The 23418-nt window shown below is 42.6% G+C and overlaps 1 protein-coding gene across 1 annotated transcript in view; it reads left to right on the forward strand.

The window, feature by feature from the left end:
• CREB5 (cAMP responsive element binding protein 5) overlaps positions 1-23418 on the forward strand; it is a 973618-nt gene that overhangs the window by 238556 nt on the left and 711644 nt on the right. Inside the window, exon 2 of the mRNA XM_069211454.1 lies at positions 12572-12643. Coding sequence (XP_069067555.1) covers positions 12590-12643 — 54 coding nt within the window. The 5' untranslated portion in view covers positions 12572-12589. The remainder of the gene's footprint in view (positions 1-12571; positions 12644-23418) is intronic.

Here is a 23418-nt window from a genome sequence, read left to right on the forward strand (position 1 = left end):
CCTGCATTGGCTGGCCTCCCGGCCGCTAGCCGATAGAGTTATCCCAGAGGTCGTGGACGAGGCAGGCTCAATCGCGAAGACCCCTTGGGAAATTGCTATGAGCTTTGCCTCATACTACGCCCAACTATACGCTGAGCGCCCCGCCCGCAAATTGAAAGGGAATCTCCCCTACTAGATGACATAACCCTCCCTAAAATCCCACAGGCAGTCAAGGAGGTCCTGGAGGAACCCATAACCCTGGCCGAAATAACAACGGCCATGTCCAGGGTAGCATCGGGCAAGACTCCTGGGCCAGACGGCTTCCCAGCCGAGCTCTACAACAAATGCGGGGACATCTTAGGTCCTCATCTGCTCAACATGTTTAACGAAGCAACAGAAAAAGGACGCTTCCCTGCAGAAATAGACCAAGCCACAATAGTGGTGATTCCAAAGACTAGCCCACCGGCGCCCGACCGCTCAGCCTACAGACCCATCTCCCTGCTAAACGCGGAGATTAAAGTGCTCTCAACATTACTGGCCACTAGACTAAGGGAAGTGCTCCCCTCGCTGATACACCCAGACCAGTGCGGCTTCATGCCCTCACGCAGCACCAGACATTGCATTAGAAGGTTGCACAATGCCCTAGCTCGACGTGACACCTTGTCCAGGTCCCCCCTTGCGCTCCTACTAATAGATTTTGAAAAAGCCTTTGACACTGTGGACTGGACGTACTTAGAACACGTTTTAAAGAAAAACGGTTTTGGACCTAAATTCCGAAACCTAGTAAAGCTACTTTACTCCGACCCGACAGCTCGTATTCAGGTGAACGGAGTGACATCCGATCCATTCCCTGTCCGTCGCGGGACCCGCCAGGGTTGCCCCCTATCACCGTTACTCTTCGCCCTGGCAGTTGAGCCCCTGGCAAAACTACTGAGAGAAGACCCACTGATATCAGGCTGGGCATGGCCTACGGGACCAGAGGACAGAGTGGCATTGTATGCTGACGACCTCCTCCTTTACCTCTCCAACCTGACAATGAGCGGCCCGTGGGTCCTGGAACTCCTAGAGCTCTTCTCACAAGCCTCGGGGCTTACCCTGAACGCTAGCAAATCCCTACTGATCCCACTACACCCCTCGAGAGACTGTGTTAACTGGCAGGATAACATCCCAATCCGCCGCAATAGTTTTAAATATCTGGGCGTCCACATAGCTCTGCTCCCAGAGCTAGCTTGGGAACTGAATATCACACCGCTCCTTAAAAACTCCAGGAAAGACCTCCAACGCTGGCGGAATCTACCACTCAACACGTTGGGGAGAATAGCTCTATACAAAATGATGGTACTCCCCAGATTCCTATACCAACTGCAAAACTTCCCGCACCTAATCCCTCGGAAATGATTCAACGAGGTCGAGGCTATGGCACGCCAATTTCTGTGGCACGGCTCACGCCCCAAACTAGCTCTAGTCACGTGTCAAAGAAACGTCTATGAAGGGGGACTGGGGATGTCCAACATTGATTTTTACTACCTAGCTATGCGCCCACTGGTGATTAACGACTGGCTAACGGGGTGTTGGACCGATCCCGCATACAGACTGGAACTTCATGAGATGGGTTACAACGGGGTTTTCAACGCCCTGTATGGGGGAGCGATTCCGAAATCCACCCCAGAGGTGACCAAGCTGGTCCTCATGGGATGGCGCACTGCACAGAGAGCCACGGGGTGGTGGGCTCGCCTAACTCTACAGACACCTCTTTGGCAGGGGAAATGGCTAAAGGAAGTCTCCACCCTGGAGGGCTTTCGGAATTGGGACAATATTGGGATAACTACGATCGGCGACATCTGGGGCAACTCACACATTCGATCATATGAGGAACTTCAGAAAACATACTCTCTACACAACACCCAGTTTCACAAATATCTACAGCTCAGACATGCTCTAAGGGTACACGTATGACCAGGAGACAGCATCCCAGAGTATAGCCCGCTTGAGGCTATGATTATGATGGGACACCTAAATAAAGGGGGAACCTCCCAAATATACCGCTCCATCCTCACTAATACATCCCCTCCCCTCAAGGAACTTTGCCGGAAATGGGAGGAATGGGTAGGTCCCATGGAGGATTTAGATTGGAGAGAGGCACTAATGGCTCCCCGAACATTGGCCATATCCACACAGTTTCAATTGCTACAGTCCCTTTATTTACACGCAGCTTACCTTACCCCTAAGATGCTCCACCGGGCGAATCTTCGGACCACAGACGAGTGCCCCCGGTGCTCTCAGTCAGGAACTGATTTCTTCCACATGGTCTGGGCCTGCCCAGTTATAGAGTCATACTGGAGGGCGGTTATGAAGGAAGTTTCCGAGGTACTGCAGTCTACGGTGGAGGTATCCCCAACACCACTTTTACTGGGGGCGCTGGGCGAGACAGGGCTAAATAGATCGAGCCGCACATTCCTGGGAGTGGCCTGCTTGGTGGCAAAAAGGGACATTATGTCGGCATGGAAGGCCGTAAAAGCGCCGACCCTTAACAAGTGGAGAAGAGGAGTGGATTGGTGTGCAGGTTGCGAAAGACTGGTGTATGAAGCGAGAGGGTGTCCTGAAAAATACAATAGAATATGGGGGAGATGGGTGGGTTTGTTGGCTGACTGATTAAACTAAGACGACAGGAAGCTCCATACACCCCGAATAAAAATCACCCAAGGTCCATGGGGCAGCCATAGCTGAAGTCCTTGCTCTGTGTGTGGGGCGACCGATTACTGGCCACAAAAGGGGAAAACATACTGACCTCCCTCGGAGTGGTATCAGGGGGGATCGGTCAGCTAGTCTAATGTTATAAGACAGGACCACAATTCCCAGAATCCTTCAAACCTTAAAAACCTAAAACTTAACAGGTCCCCGGGTTCCACAGGACGACTGAGACAAAGGTGGCAGATGTTACATTGTGATGAAAGCGCCATGGTATTGAAATCGGTGTTTCACAGGTATTGCTGTAATGTATGTTCGTTGTGTATTTCCTTTTTGTTCTTCAAAATAAAATAAAAATCTTTATAAAAAAAAAAAAATGTGGTCTCCTATGGGGACATTGTAGTTTATGTAATGAAGTTTCTATTCCAGTCCCCTGGGTTTACTTTGGGTTACCCTCTGTGGTTTGTAATATATTAATGCACAAAGTTGCATATCCGGGGCGGAGGCAATGCTATGACAAGCACAATTGATTCACGGACATCTTTGGACTGTGTCTGATGTGAGCATACATTATATCACCGAGATAAACAGGTGAGAACATTTGTGGCGAGAACAAAAAAAGTGTTTATAAATCTCGAATCGCAAATCAAACTTTCAACATATGTTTAGTTATTAATACATTTGTCAGCGTGTGTTACTATCTTTGTTTCTTTCTTTTTTGAAAAATAACGTAAAATACTAATTCTGACAAAGGAAACTCACAAAAACAAATTAATAGTAACGAAAGTAAATGAGACACCATTTCCATAGAAAGAGATGCTATCTAGACACTAAGAGGGTCATTCTGACCCTGGCGGGCGGCGGACGCCGCCCGCCTGGCAGGAACCGCCAAATGGCCACTCCGCGGTCAGAAGACCGCGTAGGCCATTCTGACTTTCCCGCTGGGCCGGCGGGCGCCCGCCAAGGGAGCGCCCGCCGGCCCAGCGGGAAAGGCCCTGCAACACAGAGGCCGGCTCCGAATGGAGCCGGCGGTGTTGCAGGGGTGCGACGGGTGCAGTTGCACCCGTCGCGATTTTCACTGTCTGCAATGCAGACAGTGAAAATCTCCCTGGTGCCCTGTTAGGGGGCCCCTGCACTGCCCATGCCGGAGGCATGGGCAGTGCAGGGGCCCCGAGGGGCCCCACGACACCCGTTCCTGCCATCCTGTTCCTGGCGGTAAAAACCGCCAGGAACAGGATGGCGGGAAGGGGGTCGGAATCTCCATGGAGGCGCTGCTTGCAGCGCCGCCATGGAGGTTCTGCCCAAGCAGGGGAAATCTGGCGGGAAAACGCCGGATTCCCTTTTCTGACCGCGGCTTTAACGCCGCGGTCAGAATGGGCAATGAAGCACCGCCAGCCTGTTGGCGGTGCTTCCGTTGCCCCCGGCCCTGACGGTCTTGTACCACCAGGGTCGGAATGAGGCCCTTAATGCTAAAGACATCTGTAGTAAAAACATTTCTCACACAAACATGAAGTCAGTCATCCAAAGTTACAAAACAGGTTTTGGAATTTCTGTCAGTCAATTAGATTTCTGTTTGTTGTGTGTTGGCTTCGTTGCTAAATATTACATTCACATCTTTTCTGAATGCATTAAAAGTCCCCTTGCAAGCGTTCCAAAACGTCAACACCGCTAATAACGTGAAGTTACACTGAACTTTTACTGTTTGCTCGATGCCGAGGTTGCTTGGCTTGCTAAGGTGAGTCCCTTTAACGTTCGAAATAATACATGACATGTGAAATGAAACTGGATATGGATTTGCTCAGCGGAGCTCAACATTTTTTCATCAATTGTTGTCTGACATTCTTGTGTGATGGTACGTGCAGACGCTTTCGAGAAATATGTGATAATTATTATTCCCTTGCCATGAGTATCTGGATAATAATGGACACATGGGAAGGAGCTTCACAATTCTGAGATCCAGGGTTCTGAAGCAACTGCCAATGGGTATAATGGCAATCTCCTATTTATTAGATAAGTGGAACATTATAGACAAATATAGCAAGATCTTGTAGAAATGCCACAAACTGTGTGCATAACAGGGATACTTACTACTTTCTCTCAGACCCAGACTAAGCAAGGCAGGCAATATCTGTGACAGTATTGCACCAGATTTAATCAAATCACCGGCAAAGCCAGTAAGACTGGCTTGTGTTTTAAGCGCTGTCTAAGGTCCGATGCAGTGCAAGATCAAAACAAAAAATGATTCTTTTCTGTAAACAATGTATCTATGAGGTAAAGATTTCAAAGATGATTAAGAGGGTTTTTCAGATCAAAAATATTCCCTGGTGCATCGCAATGTAAACCCTTCTTAGGCCGCAGCTAGATGGTACACCAAGCAGCCAATAGCATGATGCGAGAGACCAGTAGTCCTCTGGATAGAGCCAAAGACCGCCCGTGTATTTTATGAAGAACTTCCATTAATAGTTCTTACAGACAGCTGGATTGCCAAGCCAGGCCTAAAAATAGCTAAAAAAACAATGGTCATGCTATTAACAATATTACAACATGCCTGAATACACAATGAGGTTAATAGTATATATTTCCAAATACCTCAAGTATGAGAGAAAAGAGAAACATCAATAAAGTAAGTATTGTATAATGACTTATGATTATACCCTTGAAAGATTCAATAATCCTAAACCACTTTACAGAAGACGTGCATTCCATCTTTCTGGTTATTTGCTTCAGTTTTAATGTGAAAAATTAGTCATTGATTAATGTCTGTATTTGAACTGTGTTCTGAGATATCCCAATTTTAGATTTAAAGCCCCAGCTCAAGCACACTCTTTAAGAGACTTGTGAGTCTTCAAATGGGTAATGACCAGATGTCAGTCGTAAATGGTCCAGGAACTTGCTGACAAAATATCACATTTCCTAATCAACAAAGTGGTGCTAATTAAAGAATAGATTGCCAACAAACCACTCCAACACCTGGATAGCATGAATGACCAAGTAATAGATACTACAATGTTCCAGTACCTTTCCCCAATATCAGAGGAAATGCTGATCAACATGATCAAATTCCTCAAAGCGTTATCAGGATGAGTTAAGCCATGCCCAACTAGCTTTATCAAAAATCACAGAAACACACTAGTCTCAGCGCTGACCAATGCAGTGAATGCCTCCTTAAAATATAGCATAGTTCCTGAAAGATTAAATAAAGTGACTGTGACTCCTCTGATGAAAAAGTCAAATGCTGATACAAACGAGTTACAAGCTACCAGCCCATCTCTAATCTCCCTTTCCAGAGAAAATAGTCACCCCACAACTTCTACTACAACACTGTAGACTAAAATATTCTTATTCACAGACTCAAGATTTACATGGGAATAAACAACAAAGTATTGGGCTGGATTAAATCATTTTCTCCCATTTGTACACATCAAATCAAACTGGAATATTTCACAGTGGATATCTTGCCCCCTAAAAGTCTTCTCTATCACCATGGCTATTCAGTGCTTATGTCTGTCCTTTGGCAGATATCATTGAGAAATTTGAGATTGTGTTCCAGAATTATGGTAGCAGAAAGCAGATCATGGTCAGTCTCAAGGAGAACAAGCTCAAAAGTATAGACATCACCTCATACCCCCTTTCTATTTAAGAGTGGGTGCAATAAAGTAACGTATGCCTTAACAGATCTACAACTACATTTCTCCTCTTTGGCAACCTCAGCCAAAGTCACCTGCCTTTTGAATGGCTAGACTTACTGGGAGAAGGTCCCTCTTTAGTTCACATAAAGCAATAACCTTGGGTAAGGGCTTTATCACAAAATGTATTTTTCTCCTCAAGTGAACAGTAACAAGGACTACACATTCCCACCTCAGTGTGCTCTGCAAAGGGCCATCATTATTAAGCTTCTGTAACACACCCAAACTCACCTTTGAACTGGTATTGTGTTGGCTTGACCATTATAATAATATGTATTACCGTCCCTCACAAAAAACACCCACTGTAACTCCAACTAGTCTAGAACTGAGCAGCAAGACTAGTCACAGGTCTACAGAGCATAGTAGCTTAACCCTTGGCTACCATCATTAGCTTCCCATCAAACAGGGGATAACCTTCAAATTGTTGCACACTTCCTATAGAGCATGCTGGTCCAAGGCTCTAAATACTAGTCAAAACTGTTCTCAAGCTACAAGCCCTCATGCTCCCTAAGATCTTCACTGAACAACAGGATTACCATTGCACCATTCAACAAAAAAGTACTTGGCAGGAAAATGCTGATCATTTCTGGATATTGATTATGGACAAAGCTGTCCTCTAGACACAGGCATCAGTAAGACTATTGCAAATGTAGAAAAGAACTGGAAATCAACCTTTACTGACAAACCTTCCATGAGAACGCACTCGAAGACCTTCATGGAGCCTCGTTCACTGCTGTAGGACCTTCTTGCCCAGTTTCTTCACCTCTCTTGCTCTTTGTTAACATCTTCTCCTTGTTTCATCCCTCTATGGTTCTGGAATGCTCCGCTTGTACTGCAAATCGAACGCGATCATGCTTGCATCTCTGCCTTCCTGCGGCTGGGGTTTGCGTTTCTCCTTCTACCTTTCTCTCTTGAATCTCCCACTTTCCTCCCACTGATCAGCACTTGGAAGCAGCTCTGCAGCGTTGATTACTTTGTAATCTTCTTTAAATAATTAAATAAATATGTATGCGAAGAAAGCTTAATAATACCATTATCTTCTTTCGTGGCAATAAAGTAAGTGAGGAGGAGACAAATCATGGGTTTAATGTGAGCCTTAAAGGAGTGTTTTCCAAGTGCCTCTTTTGTAAACAGAGCTCCTTTTCATTCCAGGTGCCCTGAAATAAGTATTATTGTTGAGCCGAGTGAGCCCCGCAATATTAATAGCAGTGTGGTTACCTGTTTTGGTTGATTCCCCATCCAGGGTGGTAAGCGCTATGAAGTTTCACAGGAAAAACTGTTTTGCCTGTCTAAGGAAGGAAAATAAATAGTTAAGAAATGCATTTTCACTGGGTCAGGGATTTTGGCATTAGTGAATATATACATGTATATTTGCTAATGCGAAAAACGAAATTCACACAAGAGTTTCAGGCATACTTCTGCGAATACTCAAACTTTAGTGAATTCTGAAAAATGTTGAAACTTACTCCAGACACAGGAGTGAGAATGCAGAGTAAATTACCAACAGAACATTGTTAATTATGTCATATGTCTCCATTTTCATCACCGAGGGGATGGGAAAAGTGTAATTACAATAACAGACAAGAGGAAAATTGTGCTGACGTTCATCTATAAGAGCATCAGTTAAATAAGAATATTCTGTGACTATGTGTAAAAGCAGCAAGTTCACTGCTGCAAATGTCTTCAACATCATCTTGAAGAAACAGTTTCCATTGTTGTTCCAAATAATTCCACACATATTTTAGGAGCATGGCAGTTTAAATGTACCTGTCGGGGTAGGAATATTGAAAACAGGAGCATAAAAGTAACATACAATTTATTATCAGTGGGCTTCGTTCTGATGCACATTGTACTGTCCATTACCCTATCTGAATGAAATAAGTGATGCAACTGTAAAAGGCAAGAAAATTGTTTGGTGCCAGTCCAGCCGCCAGCTAGGCACCAGCTACATCAGAGTACTAAATATCTCTGTTTACCCATTTAGAAGCAAAGTAATTTGCTTCCGGTTGCGTATCCTTATTCACCTCACACAAAGTGCAGATGGTGGCACGGAATTTGGAGGGGCAGCAAACTCTGGCAGCACCAAATTCTGTGTAAGCCCATGGCAGTGGAAAGCAACAAGGTGACTAGCAGTGGCGTAATGACAAATAATGAACAGCAGTGGTGTAATGAAAAATGATGCCGCCCTTGAAAAACTTGGTGGGGTGCAAAAACGTTACTTACGCCAGCTCCCACCAAGAGATTGAAAGGCGATGTGCCAAAAGCAGGCCCCTGCACAGTTGTGGTCCCAGTGCATCACGGCCCCCTAGTTACTCCCACTGTGACCAGTTTATAACCTCTATACCCTTCTAGATATTCCTTAGGACATAGAGAGGTCCATATGCAGTTTAGTATTCTTGTAAGTTCAACATGTTGAAGAAAATGTGAAGTCCTGGGCATCACAATGGCAGGTGGGCAATATGGACGTGCTTTGTCGAACTGTACTTTTGCTTTTGGTGGCTAACCCATCACCAGGCTTTAACTTCAACAGCTCTGAGAAGCTATTGGAAACAGTGAACACTGTACTGTGCTAAAACTCTGTAACATATCATCATTTGTTAACTTGATTTTTTTAATTATTGAAATTTTCAGAGATTTTCTATGCCAACATTTGGCCATTCTAAGTGCGGTTGGTGACTTTGTTGACAAAGTAGGAACCCCTCCACCATGTTCATGAAACACTGACTTCGTGTTAAGTAGGTGTGAGCATAATTTTCATTCTGTGACATTACAACATGTCAGGTTACATAAAATATGACAAAGTTTTGCTTTTGGCCAATAGGAGACTGATTTGAGCAGAAATATTTAATTGATAGTCACTTTCCCATGCAAAGTATGCCTTCACATGGAAAAGTTATGAGAGACAGATACCGAATCTAAACGTTTTATGCATCTTTCCATAGTTTCACCTAATTTTCATATTTCGGGAAGGAGATAATCCTGTGAATTATACACAGGCCTAGTGTTAAAAATATGCTATGCTTGTGTGGTGTGGCACTTGTAAGTACTGCAAGAATAGACCTTCGGCTCTGGTCACACAGCTGACCACTGGTATATAACATTAGTCCCCAAGCTCCAGGTTGCCCCCACAGAACATTGCACTAACTGGGTCTGATAGGTGTTAGGTGGTGGGTTCTAGCCCTCCATGTACTTTCAAGGGGGCCCCCTCAAGTTTTGTTATGCCACTGACTCCTTCTTGACAGTAGCATTGGCAGCTGGCTACCACCATGCCCCTTCCTACCGAGTCTTAAAGGTAATGCAAGTGTACATTTCAGGACAGATGGAGGTGGTTGTCAGCATGGAGGTGAATGAGTGGCAGCTTATTTTGTTCCATTTGTTATTGGTTTACTAGGGTATGCCATTCTCAATAAAACGTAATAGTTTCATATGAAATCTATCACTTGTTAGCTTGCATAGACAAAATAGACTAAGGATGTATTCAGTAAAAGTGGTTGCAATTTGCTCACCAACTTTTAGCAAGTGCATTGGTATTTTGCCAACTAACCCATACAGTAATAGGTCTGTTTTCAAAACACTGAATCACACCTGTTGCTCTTGGCCCTTTCTGCAGGGTCATTCGCAAACATGTTGCCTTCACCCTCCTGTTTTCTGAACCCGTTTTGGTTTGCCTTTACGGCTCTGCACACTTTACCACTTCCAACCTGTCTTTTTCTCTAAACCTGTTAGAATTGGCTTATACTCAATTGGCATATTTATTTTACCTATAAGGGTGTATCAAAGTGGAACTACGTGTGCCCAGGGCCTGTGAATGAAATGGTACTTGTGGGCCTGTCACAATGATTACACCACCCACTTAAGTGGGTCTTCAAAACATGTCTCAGGCATGCCATCGCAGCCTGTGTATGCAGTTGTAAACTGCCATTTCAAACTGACAAAATAAACCATTTGCCAGGTCCAGACCTTCCTTTTTAATATATATAAGTCACACATAAAGTAGGCCCTGCACAGCTCAGAGGGCAGGGTGCAAAGTATTTAAAATGTTGGACATGCACTATTCAGTTTTACATTTCTTTGTAATGAAAAACTTTTACATTTGTTTTTCAATACTGCAAGGCCTACCTCTCCCATAGGATAATGTTGGGTTACCTTATTGTATTCAATAAGTGATAACTTTCAATTAGGAACAGGTAGACACGCTCAGTTTGGTGTATATAGAATTCTAATTAAAAGTCCTCTTCAATTGTCAAGTCAGATTCTTTGTTACAGTTCTGAAAATGCCACTTTCAGAAAGTTGGCATTTTTCTGTTCCAACCATTTGGCGTCTGCTGCATGCCTCCTGGTATAGTTGCCAATGGGTCATTGTTTATGGGTCCCAAATAGTGAGACAAAGGAAAGATAGGAGTTGGCAGGATTGGCCACTCTAAATTAATGATAGGGAAGAGCTGTCACCTACCACCCTTGCATATCACAAAGGTTCTGCCTGGGTTGTCAAAAAGGGTTAGTCACTAGTCTTTTGAAACGTCAGACAAGTGGGGCCAGACAGGAAGGAAGGGTGTGCCTGACACCTCTAGAAGCTTTCCCTTCTTCGAAGTGGGCACCAGGTGTAAATATTGGACCCCAGACCCCAACTATTCAAATCACTTCTGGACCTGTGAACTCTACCAGCAAGAAGGACTGCTCAGCTGTGAAGTCTACCCTGCTGACCTGCTTTGCTCCCAAGGACTGCTCTGCTACCCAAGGCCTACCGTTGCTCCACCAGGACTCGTCTGCTGTGAGCTGCCCTGCTGAAACTAGCCTAGCACTGTGTTCCAGTACTCCGGGATCTCCAAGGGTCAGACAGCTGACCTCCTGTTGTCAAGACACAGGGACAAAATAGGCTTCTCTGCACTGTGCATCTTCAATGCAGGACCACACACCGACTCCACAACTCTGCAAACTTGATCCAACGTAATGCATCTTGGCGCCCACAACTAGCCTGCTTTTTGGTGCTGTATTCACTGAAATCTTTAAAACTGCATATCTCCTGTTCTACTGACTGAATTTCTGTCATTTTGATGTCAAATTATTTATAAAATGTCACTGTATTTTCATACAGTGTTGTGGGATTTTTCTTGTGTGATATCTTCACTTTATTACTGTTTGAAGTGGTGCATATAATACTTTACATATTGCCTCTAAATTAAGCCTGACTGCTTTGCACCAAGCTACCAGCGGGATGAACACAGGTTAATTTGGGGTTATGGCTGCTTAAGTAGGATTTCACCCTCCTAAACCGGTAACCCAATTTCCAACAGCAGCGAGTTACAATTTGACCTGACTCATGAATGTTGATGGGTCAAAATGTTAATGGGTCATCAGACAACTGTTCCTGTGATTTCTTCTAAACAAAGCAATCATTTTTTTGTATAAAAATCAGCCCATTTTCCTTTAAGAAAAATGCGACACATTTAAAAAGACAAAAACATTCACACGATTCTTTAGGGTTAATGGGTGCTCCGATAGATCACAGTCTACACCCAAGATGTTTTTTTTCAACATTCACAAACGGGAGAGGTATCTTGGGTACCACTTCACGTTTGCAAATGAGTTACCACCTCCTATGAGGTCTTGGTAACACATCAATTGCGTGCAATTGTGATACATACCTTAAACGATCACAAATTGGAAGGGATGTCCTACACACACCCCTTCTAATTTGAGATTCACTATGTAACGAATTACTGAATATAATTTAGGTTTGTGCATACCCAAACACTATTGTTGTAATGGCATAGGCTCTGATTTTGTGAACTGGAGCCTCTGAGACCGCAAAATAGCTTTATATGTAAAGCCCTAAGCTCCAGGGATTCACAAACTTTCAGAAGTTATTTTGAAGATGAAAAATGATAGGCAAAAAAAACACCAGCCCACCATCTTTGACAATCTTATCTAATAATAATAACAGGGCAGATGAGTGTTTTTCTAAGGAAGGGTCGCTGCAGTGACAGCCTGATGACTTTTGTAGCCCTTTAATAAATGTGTTCTTAAGAAAGAACAATAGAATCTTAGACTGCAGGGAGCCTACACATATGCATACGTCTTGCAGAGCATATCAGTCTCCTACGTGCACATTTATAGTGTTTTCTTGGGCCATAAATTTGAGAGACAGAATATTGAAGTCTGCAGTTCTTGTAACTCCAAGTAAACTCTCGCAATTTCTTTTTTTTCCACACATTTAGATTTATGAGGACTCTGCAATGAATTTGGAGCAGGAGAGGCCTTTTGTGTGCAGTGCGCCAGGATGTTCGCAGGTAAGAAGCACCGATGGGGCCTTTTGATGCAAAATCTGGCTTGTTGAACATCGGATATAAGATCACATTTCATCACATAGCTATTATTTTTTTTCGTGCTGCAGTTCAACGTTAATTGAGGGAGTCTACAAAGGTGTCTAGACATATGATTTGCAAGTAACGGTGTCAAATTAGCCCAAATTACTTTGAAAATAAAGCATGGGCATTTTATACAGGCGTGCGTATCATGTTTTGGTGCAGCCTGACCAATGTGAAACATGAACCATAGTCCCTGATCAATAGCAGGTAATGATGACTCCGCTTTGAAACTGACAGGTTTACTAGCACATTTCCTGCAACGTATCATCCTTGCTTGTAGCCTGTCCGCCACTCATGGTTGTGGGTCAACTACTGACAGATCCACCACCACGCCTGGTTAAGTTACTTTCAGGAAAGACTACCGTAGAAAATGAGGAGGACTTTCTGGCAAAGGTACATGTTCTGTTCTTCAAATGCTGGAAAAAACCCACAGCATGTTAGGGAGAATAGACATATGGGCACTGAAAATGTATCCTGACCTCGACAGAGGAGTTGTTCAGTGTTGAGTATTCTTTGCCAACTGTCTCATCATATGGTGGATTTAGCCACTTTGGTAAAAACCCTAGATTTCTCTTGCGGAACTCTAAATATGAAGGTTTTTCTTCTGTTGCCTTCGGACTAATAGGCTTTCCAGCTTTCATTTTAAGATACATATTTCCATTGTCATAGATGCTCTGATGTACGACATTATGCCTCATTTTAAGTCTGAACAATGGCCAGGTACAAAGGTTAACCAATAAGCTGGCTTGGGAATTACAATATGTTACTGAATACTGCTCACAACTGTACAATGAGACTCCTAAGTTGAAAGAGTGCAACCTGTTACACCGCTCCCGACAGAGCACTACATTTTATAATGTAAAATGGGGGGCGGTGTTCAGGATTGCTTAAATGACCCTCTTGAGCTTACTTTTGACCAGCATTACTTACATTTTCTCCTTGTCCAACATTCATCTCTGTCTCTTGAAAGATACACTTTTTAATGTCAAGCTGCAAAACGAAAACTTCGATTTCTTTGTCAAACTACAAATAGTACAATTCTAGCTATGATCAGACCAATCTGACACATTAGAGGCTGAATTAAAACGCCTACATTTGTGACATTCAGTTGACGAAAGAGATTCAGTCTACCAGATCATATAAACAGAGGACTATTAAAGTTTGATCCAGTGTACCCAGGAATCACGATTAATAAAATGGTACGAACACATTTGTTTTCTTGTTTCCCTCTAGCTGTAGTAGGCTTTAGACGCTGTCTAGTCATCCAAAACCCCAGTCCATGCTGGTTCGACAGCTGATCGTATGATATAGCTCACCTGTCACAGATGAGGCATGTAATGGCACCATGGAAAAGGCACTGCAAAACATATGCCTCCGAAACTGTAATGGTTTCTGAAGATTTCTGAATCTTAAGTGATGAATTTTCTTGCAACAAGGATTTGTTCACAGAATCAACTGCATAAATGTATGGAATTATCCTTGAATCCTGCTAATTTGAATTACATGCTTTTGTTATGAAACTTTAGATGTCAATCTAAAGCTGTATATTTAACATATTCTGAAATGGGTCATTTCATATGAAAAAGAACTGATGAAGCATCTCAGCTGTGCTCTAAACGAGGTCAGAGGATCTTTCCACCTTAGCAGAAGGGGTGGAGACATAGGCAATAATACAATCAACATTTAAATTTACAGTATGACCAATGTGGCCATAAAAGGAAAATCCAAGTCTGGAATAAAGTTAAAGGGGTTTGTTACAAGTTTAGACTCAGGTTAATATAAACAATTCTCAAGACAAACCTATAAAGTTACAGAATTATTATCCGATGTCCCAGTCTGGGGAACAACCAAAGCTTCACTAACATCCAACAGACTAAGGACCTGATTTAGGTATTGGTAGAGGGGTACTCTGTCACAACGGTGACGGATATCCCGTCCACCGATATCTAAATCCCATTATGGCTTATGGGATTTCGATTTCAATTGAAAGGATATTTGTCACTATTGTGACAAAATAACCCCTCCACCAATATCTAAATCAGGCCTAAGAATTCAATCAAGGTAATACAAAACATATGCATCAGAACCTAATGTTCTGAGAATAAACGTTGACCAGTTCTTCTAAGCATTTGCAGTAAGTCTCAATTATCCAATTTAGTCTCTAAACAAGTGGGGATCCCTTAAAGGTACAAAGTCCAATTTCTCCCAGTGCTGGACTACAAGACCTGGGGACAAAAAGGAAAAGGACAAAAAGAATTGGGAAAAACAACATCTGGGGCAGGATAAAACTAAGAAGTGTTGTTAAGTAAAAAGGTAAGGTGTCACCATATCAGAAGCTCAGTCAATAGTCTTCTCATGGGTCAAAAGTAAAATGTAAGACCTCTTATCTAAGAATTAGGAAACATGTGAGGAAAGGACTAAGACGTATGTGCCTCTCAAGTAAAAGGGAATCAGGGATGGAACAGCTGGTAATCCAACTAGGAAATGGGATATTAAAGTCCAAAGTCCACGATGATTTATCCATCCCTCACCCCACTCGATTTGGAAGGTTTAACTGTCCAATAATACATCATATGACACTTATTTGAAACATCAGGAAAGAATCCCATTACCAGCATGGAAAAGGAATCTATCTTCCACTCCTGTACAATTTGAAACAATTGTATATCTTCCATTTCCACTGTTCCTCGATGTACCGGATCCACGGTTACTTACTCAGGCTCTCTATGCTTAAAGCAATAGAACATCTATTTCCAATCTAACATTCCATGGGAATGAAGTCTAAAATAAATATGACGTTAGCAAGAAGGCCTAAACAGTTTTCCCACATTTTATGAAACAAGATCTTGCAGGCCTCACATAAGCTAACTAAAGCGTATTAAAATGGCACATTCATTTATATCAAGCAGTGCACATATAACATTCAAAATTCTGAATTCATCTTGAACACGCTTTGTCATTAATATTACAGTGAATTTAAAAAGAAATAACTTTGCTAACATATCTCAGTAAGTACAATGGGCTACTAGATTTTCGACATTAACATGTAATATTTAAAACATTGCCTTCTAGAAAATTATTGTTTTAGCGAGAACTATTAATCAATATCATGGGGAAATACACAGAATCAAAACAAATGATTATACTTTTAGGGCTATACTACATCACTTTATAGCACTATTCTATAGTGAATGTACTTTAATATAGGGGTTTCAGTGCATCAGTTAACTTGTTGGAACTTCAAACATTAAAATGCAAAAATGGTCACATATAGATGGTCACTGTGACGTCAAATGTAGCATTAACATTTCAGCTACACCAGAAGTGTAGCAGGAATTGCCTAATAAGAAATTTTGAACATGTTAGATGTGATCACAAGCTACTAAAACTCATGATGATACAGAGCATTGATGAGCCTCTTTTTTATTCTAATTTGCTGTTCTGATGCTATTGCCCAGGCATTTGACACTCCATTCTCAGAGAGAAACGATTTGACCTGGCTTACCTTGTTGAGTTTTGGAAATGCAGCATTCTGTTTAAATTTATGGATCCATTAGCTTTAATGTTATAAGTACATTCTTGGTTTTATAGTTTATTGGCAATTGCAAAATTATTTCATCATTTTGAAGGTCCACTGACATGTTTTGCTGCAGCTGTCAATGGCATGAGTTTTACAAGGATGAGAAAATATTTATCGACAAAACAAAAACAAACAAAAAAACTCCCGCCTAATGATTCTTCGAGTGAAAAAATAAAGAAAGTTGTCACTGTATTAGCACATGTAACACCAAAATAAATAAATTGTGAATATTAGAAAATTAAATATTGCTATTTCCACATGCTAGTTTACAAAATTACAGTATCAAAATCTTGTCAGTGTTACGTAGAAAGGGAACCAATATGAAGGTGCAGAGTAATGTGGTGGGTAATATAAAAGTGCCATTAATTTTCTACAGCAGCACAAGAGAATAATTTGCATTCTTGCATTCTTTATTCTCTTTGTGAAATTACCATGTCTCAGAGTGGTTAGTCAATGGGTTGATCATGCTATGTAGATTAGTATGGGATTTGCTATGTATCATATATCTGTAATTAAATGTTAACCATGTAGTTACCGAAGTTGTAAGTCATTTTTAGTTAGATTACATATTATGTTATATGAATTAATATAATCACTGACACAAGTAAGTTCCTTTTGAGTTTGGCTTGTCCATATGTAACTTAATTTGCTTTGTGGATGTCCATCTTATTTTTTACCTAAAAGTATAGGACACACAACATAATGCCACAATGGTTGGCTGTGATGATTCAACTGCCCTTTTTAAACAGTCTGATTTCACCACTATAGGGGGTGATTTGGAAGTGTTTGGAATTGATTTTTATTTATCAGGCATTTGTGCCCTTTGTCAGGTGCACCAGGCAAGATCACCTTAATTATCCATGTGATGTAATTATGCATGTGATGCTGTATAATAAAAGACAGGCTTGTGTTACATGTGTTTGCCTGCCCGTAATGTGTGTGGGCCTCGCTGCACGCCTTGTTAGACCACCATATTAATTAGCCATCGGAGCAGTGAGAGATTGGCTTTCTTAAAGGCTTTAGTTGAAGATAAACTGTTGAAATATAGGATGTGTTAGACCTGACAGCCTTAGGGTGGTCATCCCTCTACTTTCTGCCTGCCTCCCTCCAATTTTCTGACACTGTTTTGCTGGTTTAAGGACTCTGTGCAGTTTACCACTGCTAACCAGTGCTAACGTGCATATGCTCTCTCCCTTCAACATGGTAACATTGGTTTATCCCCAATTGGCAGATTTGATTTTCTTATAAGTCCCTAGTAAAGAGCACTACATGTGCCCAGGGCCTGTAAATTAAATGCTACTAGTTGGCCTGCAGTAAATTAAATGTGACTGGTGGGCCTGCAGCACTGATTGTGCCATCCACATAAGTAACCCCTTAACCATGTCTCAGGCCTGTCATTGCAAGGCCTGTGTGTGCAGTTCCACTGCCAATTCGACTTGGCATTTAAAAGTACTTGCCAAGTCTTAACCCCCCACCATTTTTCTACGTATAAGTCACCCCTAAAGTAGGCCCTAGGTAACACATGGGGCAGGGAGCTATGCTATGCTATCAAAGGCATTTTTGGGTATATAAACTCGGTCTCTCACCCCATCATCTCAGACGCTTCTGGACCTACATCTGCATCCTGTCAAGAGATGCTGCCTGGCTGCCCAAATGACTCTTCTGGACTGCTTTACTGAAAAGGACTGCTGCCCTGCTTTTACCCTGCGGCCCTACTGACCTCTGACTTTGCTGAGAAGGACTCTGCCTTCCGCAAAAGTGCTCTCCAAGGGCTTGGATTGAGCTTGCCTCCTGTTTTCTGACGTCTCAGGGCCAAAACGACTTAATATCTTCAGGAAACTCCTTGAGCATTGAAAATCGATGCATCGCCTGCCGAAATTGGCGCAAAGCCTGCAATGCGACTGAGAAATCGCTGCACAGCCGTACTGAACAACGCAGTCTGACTTCCTGAGTGGAAATTCGATGCAGCGCCTACCTTGTAACAGAAAATTTGACGCATCGCCAACCAGTTCAACGCAGCGCCCGTGCCATATTCCAGTATGTCAAGGATTTTCCCCTCATCGTCCTTGGGCGTCAAAATATCCCCGCATCACAGTGAGGAACCAAAATTGCACACCAAAAAATGACAGAAGCCCTTTGCAGCGTGGAAAGAAACGATGCATTGTCAGTGGCGTATCAGAAAATCCAGCGCACAACTTATTTTTCCATTTATCTCCTCCCTTGGTCTCTGTGCACCGTTATTTTTTAAACATATCAGGTACGGTGTGTAACAAAGAGACAACTGTTTATTTCTAAGGATTAAGACTCTTTTAAATCTTGCAAAAGTGATATTTCAACTTGTACTTATTGAATCTTTGTCGTTTTTACCTTACTTTATTCAGATAATGATTATCTATTTTTCTAAACCTGTGTGGTGTATTTGTGTGGTGGTGTCACTGTGTTACGGTATGATTTACTGCACAAATACTTTACACATTGCCTTCTAAATTAAACCTGACTGCTCAGTGCCAAGCTACCAGATGGTGTGCACAGGATAATTTGGATTGTGTGTGACTTGCCCTGACTAGGATTGTGGTCCCTACTTGGACAAGAGTGTATACCTCTGCCAACTAGAGACCACGTTTCTAATAGGATGATGACCAATTGTTGGCTTCTTTGACTGGTTTGTTTGAATACATCCAGAGACACATTGGTATGTGATCATTGGGTTATCTTTAATTAAAATGTTTGATGCAACATACAGAAACCTTTTACTAGAGCCATTATTTCTCAGACAGTTTTCTGGCTTTCTTAGAAAGAGTACGAACACCATTAGTAACACCTTCTACACTCTAAATTGGTCATAAACAAAATTCAAAGGCTGGCAGAGGAATGTCATGCATGTGAATCCTCACATACAGCCAATGTAGAAAGTCACCAGAACAGCGTTATTTTATTTTGCAAAGAGACAAATTTCATAGCTCATCATCAGTGAATTGGACTTCTAAAAGTGTCTACAGCAACACTGGGTCATCAAGTGCATCAAAGGTGGCAGTAAACTCATGATTCCACCCAAAAAGCAGCAATAGCTTGAAGAGGTCTTGAGTGGATGGAGGTTGGCAATGGCCAGGTTGGTACCCCTTGCAGGAAGTGTTACACTAAAGTAACATGTTGGTAGGGTCACACAATTGCTGCAGCATTTCTGTTCATCACTTTGCACGGGCCGTCCTCCAAGGATTTATGTCCGCAGGGCTCCGTCAACCGATCTTCCAGGTGGCTGTTTGTAGCGAGGATGGTGTAGTGAAAATGTAATCTGTGCATTCCCTTATTGTCAGTCAGGGTAAGGAAGGAACACCTGGGAGCTAGTGGCACCCAACAGATAGTGCTAAAGTGATTATGGAGATACTAACATTGCATAGTCACTGTAATAGAGATGCACAAACCACAGTTACCAACTGAGGAGTGGGAACATACGTTGCTCCAAGAAGGTGAACAAAGCACAGCTTTGGCTTCTGTCTTGTATGTCCTTCTTTCTCCTATCTGCAAATATAAGTAGGGTTTGGTGTTAGTTATTGTATATATGGAATATGGCTGGGTCCTAGTTATTCAAAATTGTGCTTGGTGTCTTGTTTTTTCAGAATGCAGGTCTCAATCAACAGGCAGGAGACCTTGTTAAACAGGTCCCCCATCTCACCACAATACCATCACACGCTTATTTGTCTCAGTTCACTGGACTACATTAACATAGGAGTAAATAACAACATCTGAAACTGAAGAGAGCAAAATAAACTTGTGTGCTTTAACTTTGTAATTGTATTTCCTTGACTTTGTTGGATTAAAGTTCCATTATCAAATGAATTCAAAAAGTGTGATAAAACTAGCTCTACTAACGCTTTAAATGGGCATTATCATTTTTGTCATGCTAATGTTTGCCTCAGATGCCCCTTTTCCGGGTGGAATCATGTACCACAAAACAAGTAAGATCCACTCTTGGACGCAGTACCAGTGGAATATTGAAGACTATATAAACTTGTATTCTCGAACTCCAGCACAGGTAGCTAAAAAGCCTCACCTACCTAAGGAGACAGTCTTAAATATTTGATATCTTCCAAAGACAGAGGATTCCATGAACTTAGCTTTCAGGCCACCCATTCACTGGGCATTGGAGTATTTGTTTAGGATAATATGACTGATCTGCTCTGTTATAAATGAGGTTTCTGGTTAGCTAGGGTACACACCAACGACACAATAAATGCACCACAAAAGAGACCACACAGGATTATGTATAGACATATGTTTCTTATATTGAAGATATATATACCTTAGACACAACTGATACAAATCATGAGTAGAGTGCATAAGGGACACTTATAGTAATGAGAACCTGCATTCTGGTAATGTAGGAATCCAGTTCGACATATCCCAGAGCATCTGTGAATTCTTATTAAATGAATGCGGCAGTTTGTAACATAACACAGAAATTATCACATTAGTGCAAGGAACACATCCGGTAAGGAACCCAGCACATCAGGGGCATAAATAATGGTAAAATTGTAGTGCCTAGTGTGCCTGTGCTCCTAAAAGATGTGATATATTAATTATGTCACAGGGGCTCCTGGGCTTGTAAAAAACACACAAATCACCAGGGTGGGTCGCCAAGACACTTGCACTCCTATTGGATCAAAAATGCTAAGCATTAGGCATATTTTTGTAAGGATTATAATTCTAATAGAAGGTTAGGGCGCAAGAGTACCTGTACGTCTTTTCATAGGACTCCGTCATCCTTTCACAGAGCTTGTGGGTATGAGTTAAATTCATGCGACAGGGGCCTCAGACCCCGAAATGGTACTCAGATTCAGTGCCCCAGCGTGCCCCACAGAGTAATGGGGGGAGGCAAAAATGCTAACAGTTCCATGGGGGGACCTCGCTAGGTCCCCCATTTAGAATGGTCCAAGGAAGCTCCCCATGAACATGTGGTGCAGCTGCTGACCAACGCGGCCTTCCACAGGTAACAAGCTGCTTAGCTGATAAAACAGCTGGTGAAGGAGCACAATGTTACCTGCCAGGAGTTAAGGTAAATTTGCTCCCCAACATCTGAAGAGAGGGCCTCCATCGCAGCTCGCAGAAGCAGCACCTACTCCTCCCCTGTAGCCTATGAGGCGTTCACTCCATGTTTCTCACAGCAGAGGAGGCCCATGAGGGGGGAGAATGAGAGGGCCAACGGTGGAGTTTATGGAAAGGGAGGTGGTGTCCTGAAATGGCACTGTCCTCCTGAGAATTGGATGTTGTGGTCCCCTTGCGCGGGTCTGTACTTTAGAGGGCTTTCTTTCGAGATGAGGGAGCTCTGTATTATCTCTACAGTGTGCTTGGGTAAGAATTCAGCTTGGGGATCCAGTGCAATCTCCTGCTCTGGCAATAGCATTCAGTCCCTCAGTAACAAAGGGGGAAGTACAGGTACTCCCACAGCATCTACCCTTCAGACCTAGGGCAGGAGTGAGAACTTCACACAGCAATGCAGGGGCAGGAAGACTCCCTTATACCCCACTTCGAAGCACTGGTGTCTCCCTCTTTTGGTCGAATGCAGCACAAGAGGGCACTAAGTACTTGAGGTCAACACTGCCCTAGGCTACAAAACCACACCAATGCCCCAAACACTAGATTTAGAGAGCCAAGGAGCAGGAAACCAGTGCTCTCTCTGCGCTGGGCTCCTTAGAAGGCACTGAAGGGGCACAGAAGGGCAGGCAGGCCATCACAGCTAAGTATGCTGTGGTTACCCAGTGAGTTCTTTATGCCACCCAGCTCTTAGCAGGCAGCAGGGCAATCACAGAAGAGCAGTCCAGATGAGTCATTTTGTGCAGCTCAGCAGTCCTTCTGACAGAGGTTCAGTCCCAGTTCCAAAAGTGTTCTAAACTCACAGGGTCAGAGCCCCTATATTTATGCTCAAAAATGTATTTTTTCAAGAGGTGACTTCAAAGGATCCCTTTCAAATGAAGCACAACACTCTTTCAACCTAGTCCTGTCTCCAGACATCAGTAGAGGGTAATCAGCCCATTGTGTGAGGACAGGACAAAGTCTATTGACATTTAAGGTGTAAACAACCGTCCCTCTCCCCAGCCCAGGATAACTATCAGTATGCCGGTGTCTCTTAAGTCACAACCAGACTCTTCTGTGTGTTGGATGTCTAGAAAGTATGCATCAAGTGTAGCTGTCATTTTGCCCATATGTGGATTGGAGTCAGGCTGCAAAGCAAAAACACTAGAGTTATGAGCACAGAGAAATGCCCACTTTCTAAAAGTGACATTTTTAAAATAGTATTGTAAAATTCAACTTCACCTGTAAGCAGGATTTCTCAGTATCATTCCAAACATACCAAACATGCCCACGCTACTCCTCACAGATCAGAAATAACCACTTAGACATATATAAGAGACTTCCCAATACTAACCCATGGGAGGGGAAGCCCTTACATTTGTGAAAAACCAAATAGACTGTTTGTCACTACTAGGACATGTAAAACATATAAGTACATGTCCTACCATTCTTAAATGTGCCAAAAGATAAACATGCTGAAAGAAATATTGGCGTGTGAAAAAATGCAGGAGAGACTCACCTGTGAGAGATCAACATAAATAAGGTAGTGTGGCCTCCAAATGAAGGCAAAAAATTGACTCTGGAGACAGGCTGTATATTGACAGCAGACGAGTTGGACAGATGCCAAATAACTACTGCAAAGTAAATAACAAGAGAGTTCATGAAAAAAAGTCAACAAGTGGAAACCATTCTGAACTTACCACGAACAGGCCTGCGAACAGAACCCGTGGTGCACAAATAATGGAAACATAGAACTTTTATCTTTCAGCATGTTCAAGACACAATGGAGATCCATGTTTCCATTATATGGGCACCACAGTTTCCATTCGCAGGACCGCTGACTATTGCTTGTTAGTTATCACTTCACCCCCCCCAACACACTAGTTGTTTATGAGTCTTTTTGCTATATTGATAACAGACAATGCGGGAATATAGTGTTAACCGCATCTTTATATATTTGGCAAGGGTGGTTCTCCGCATGTAGTAACATGAATTGGGCACACACGAGTTCCGTTTACAGGCCCACTCACCCTCCCCAAACATGGGG

Source organism: Pleurodeles waltl, chromosome 10 (genome assembly GCF_031143425.1).
Source record: "Pleurodeles waltl isolate 20211129_DDA chromosome 10, aPleWal1.hap1.20221129, whole genome shotgun sequence".
Classification (NCBI taxonomy): Eukaryota; Metazoa; Chordata; class Amphibia; order Caudata; family Salamandridae; genus Pleurodeles; species Pleurodeles waltl.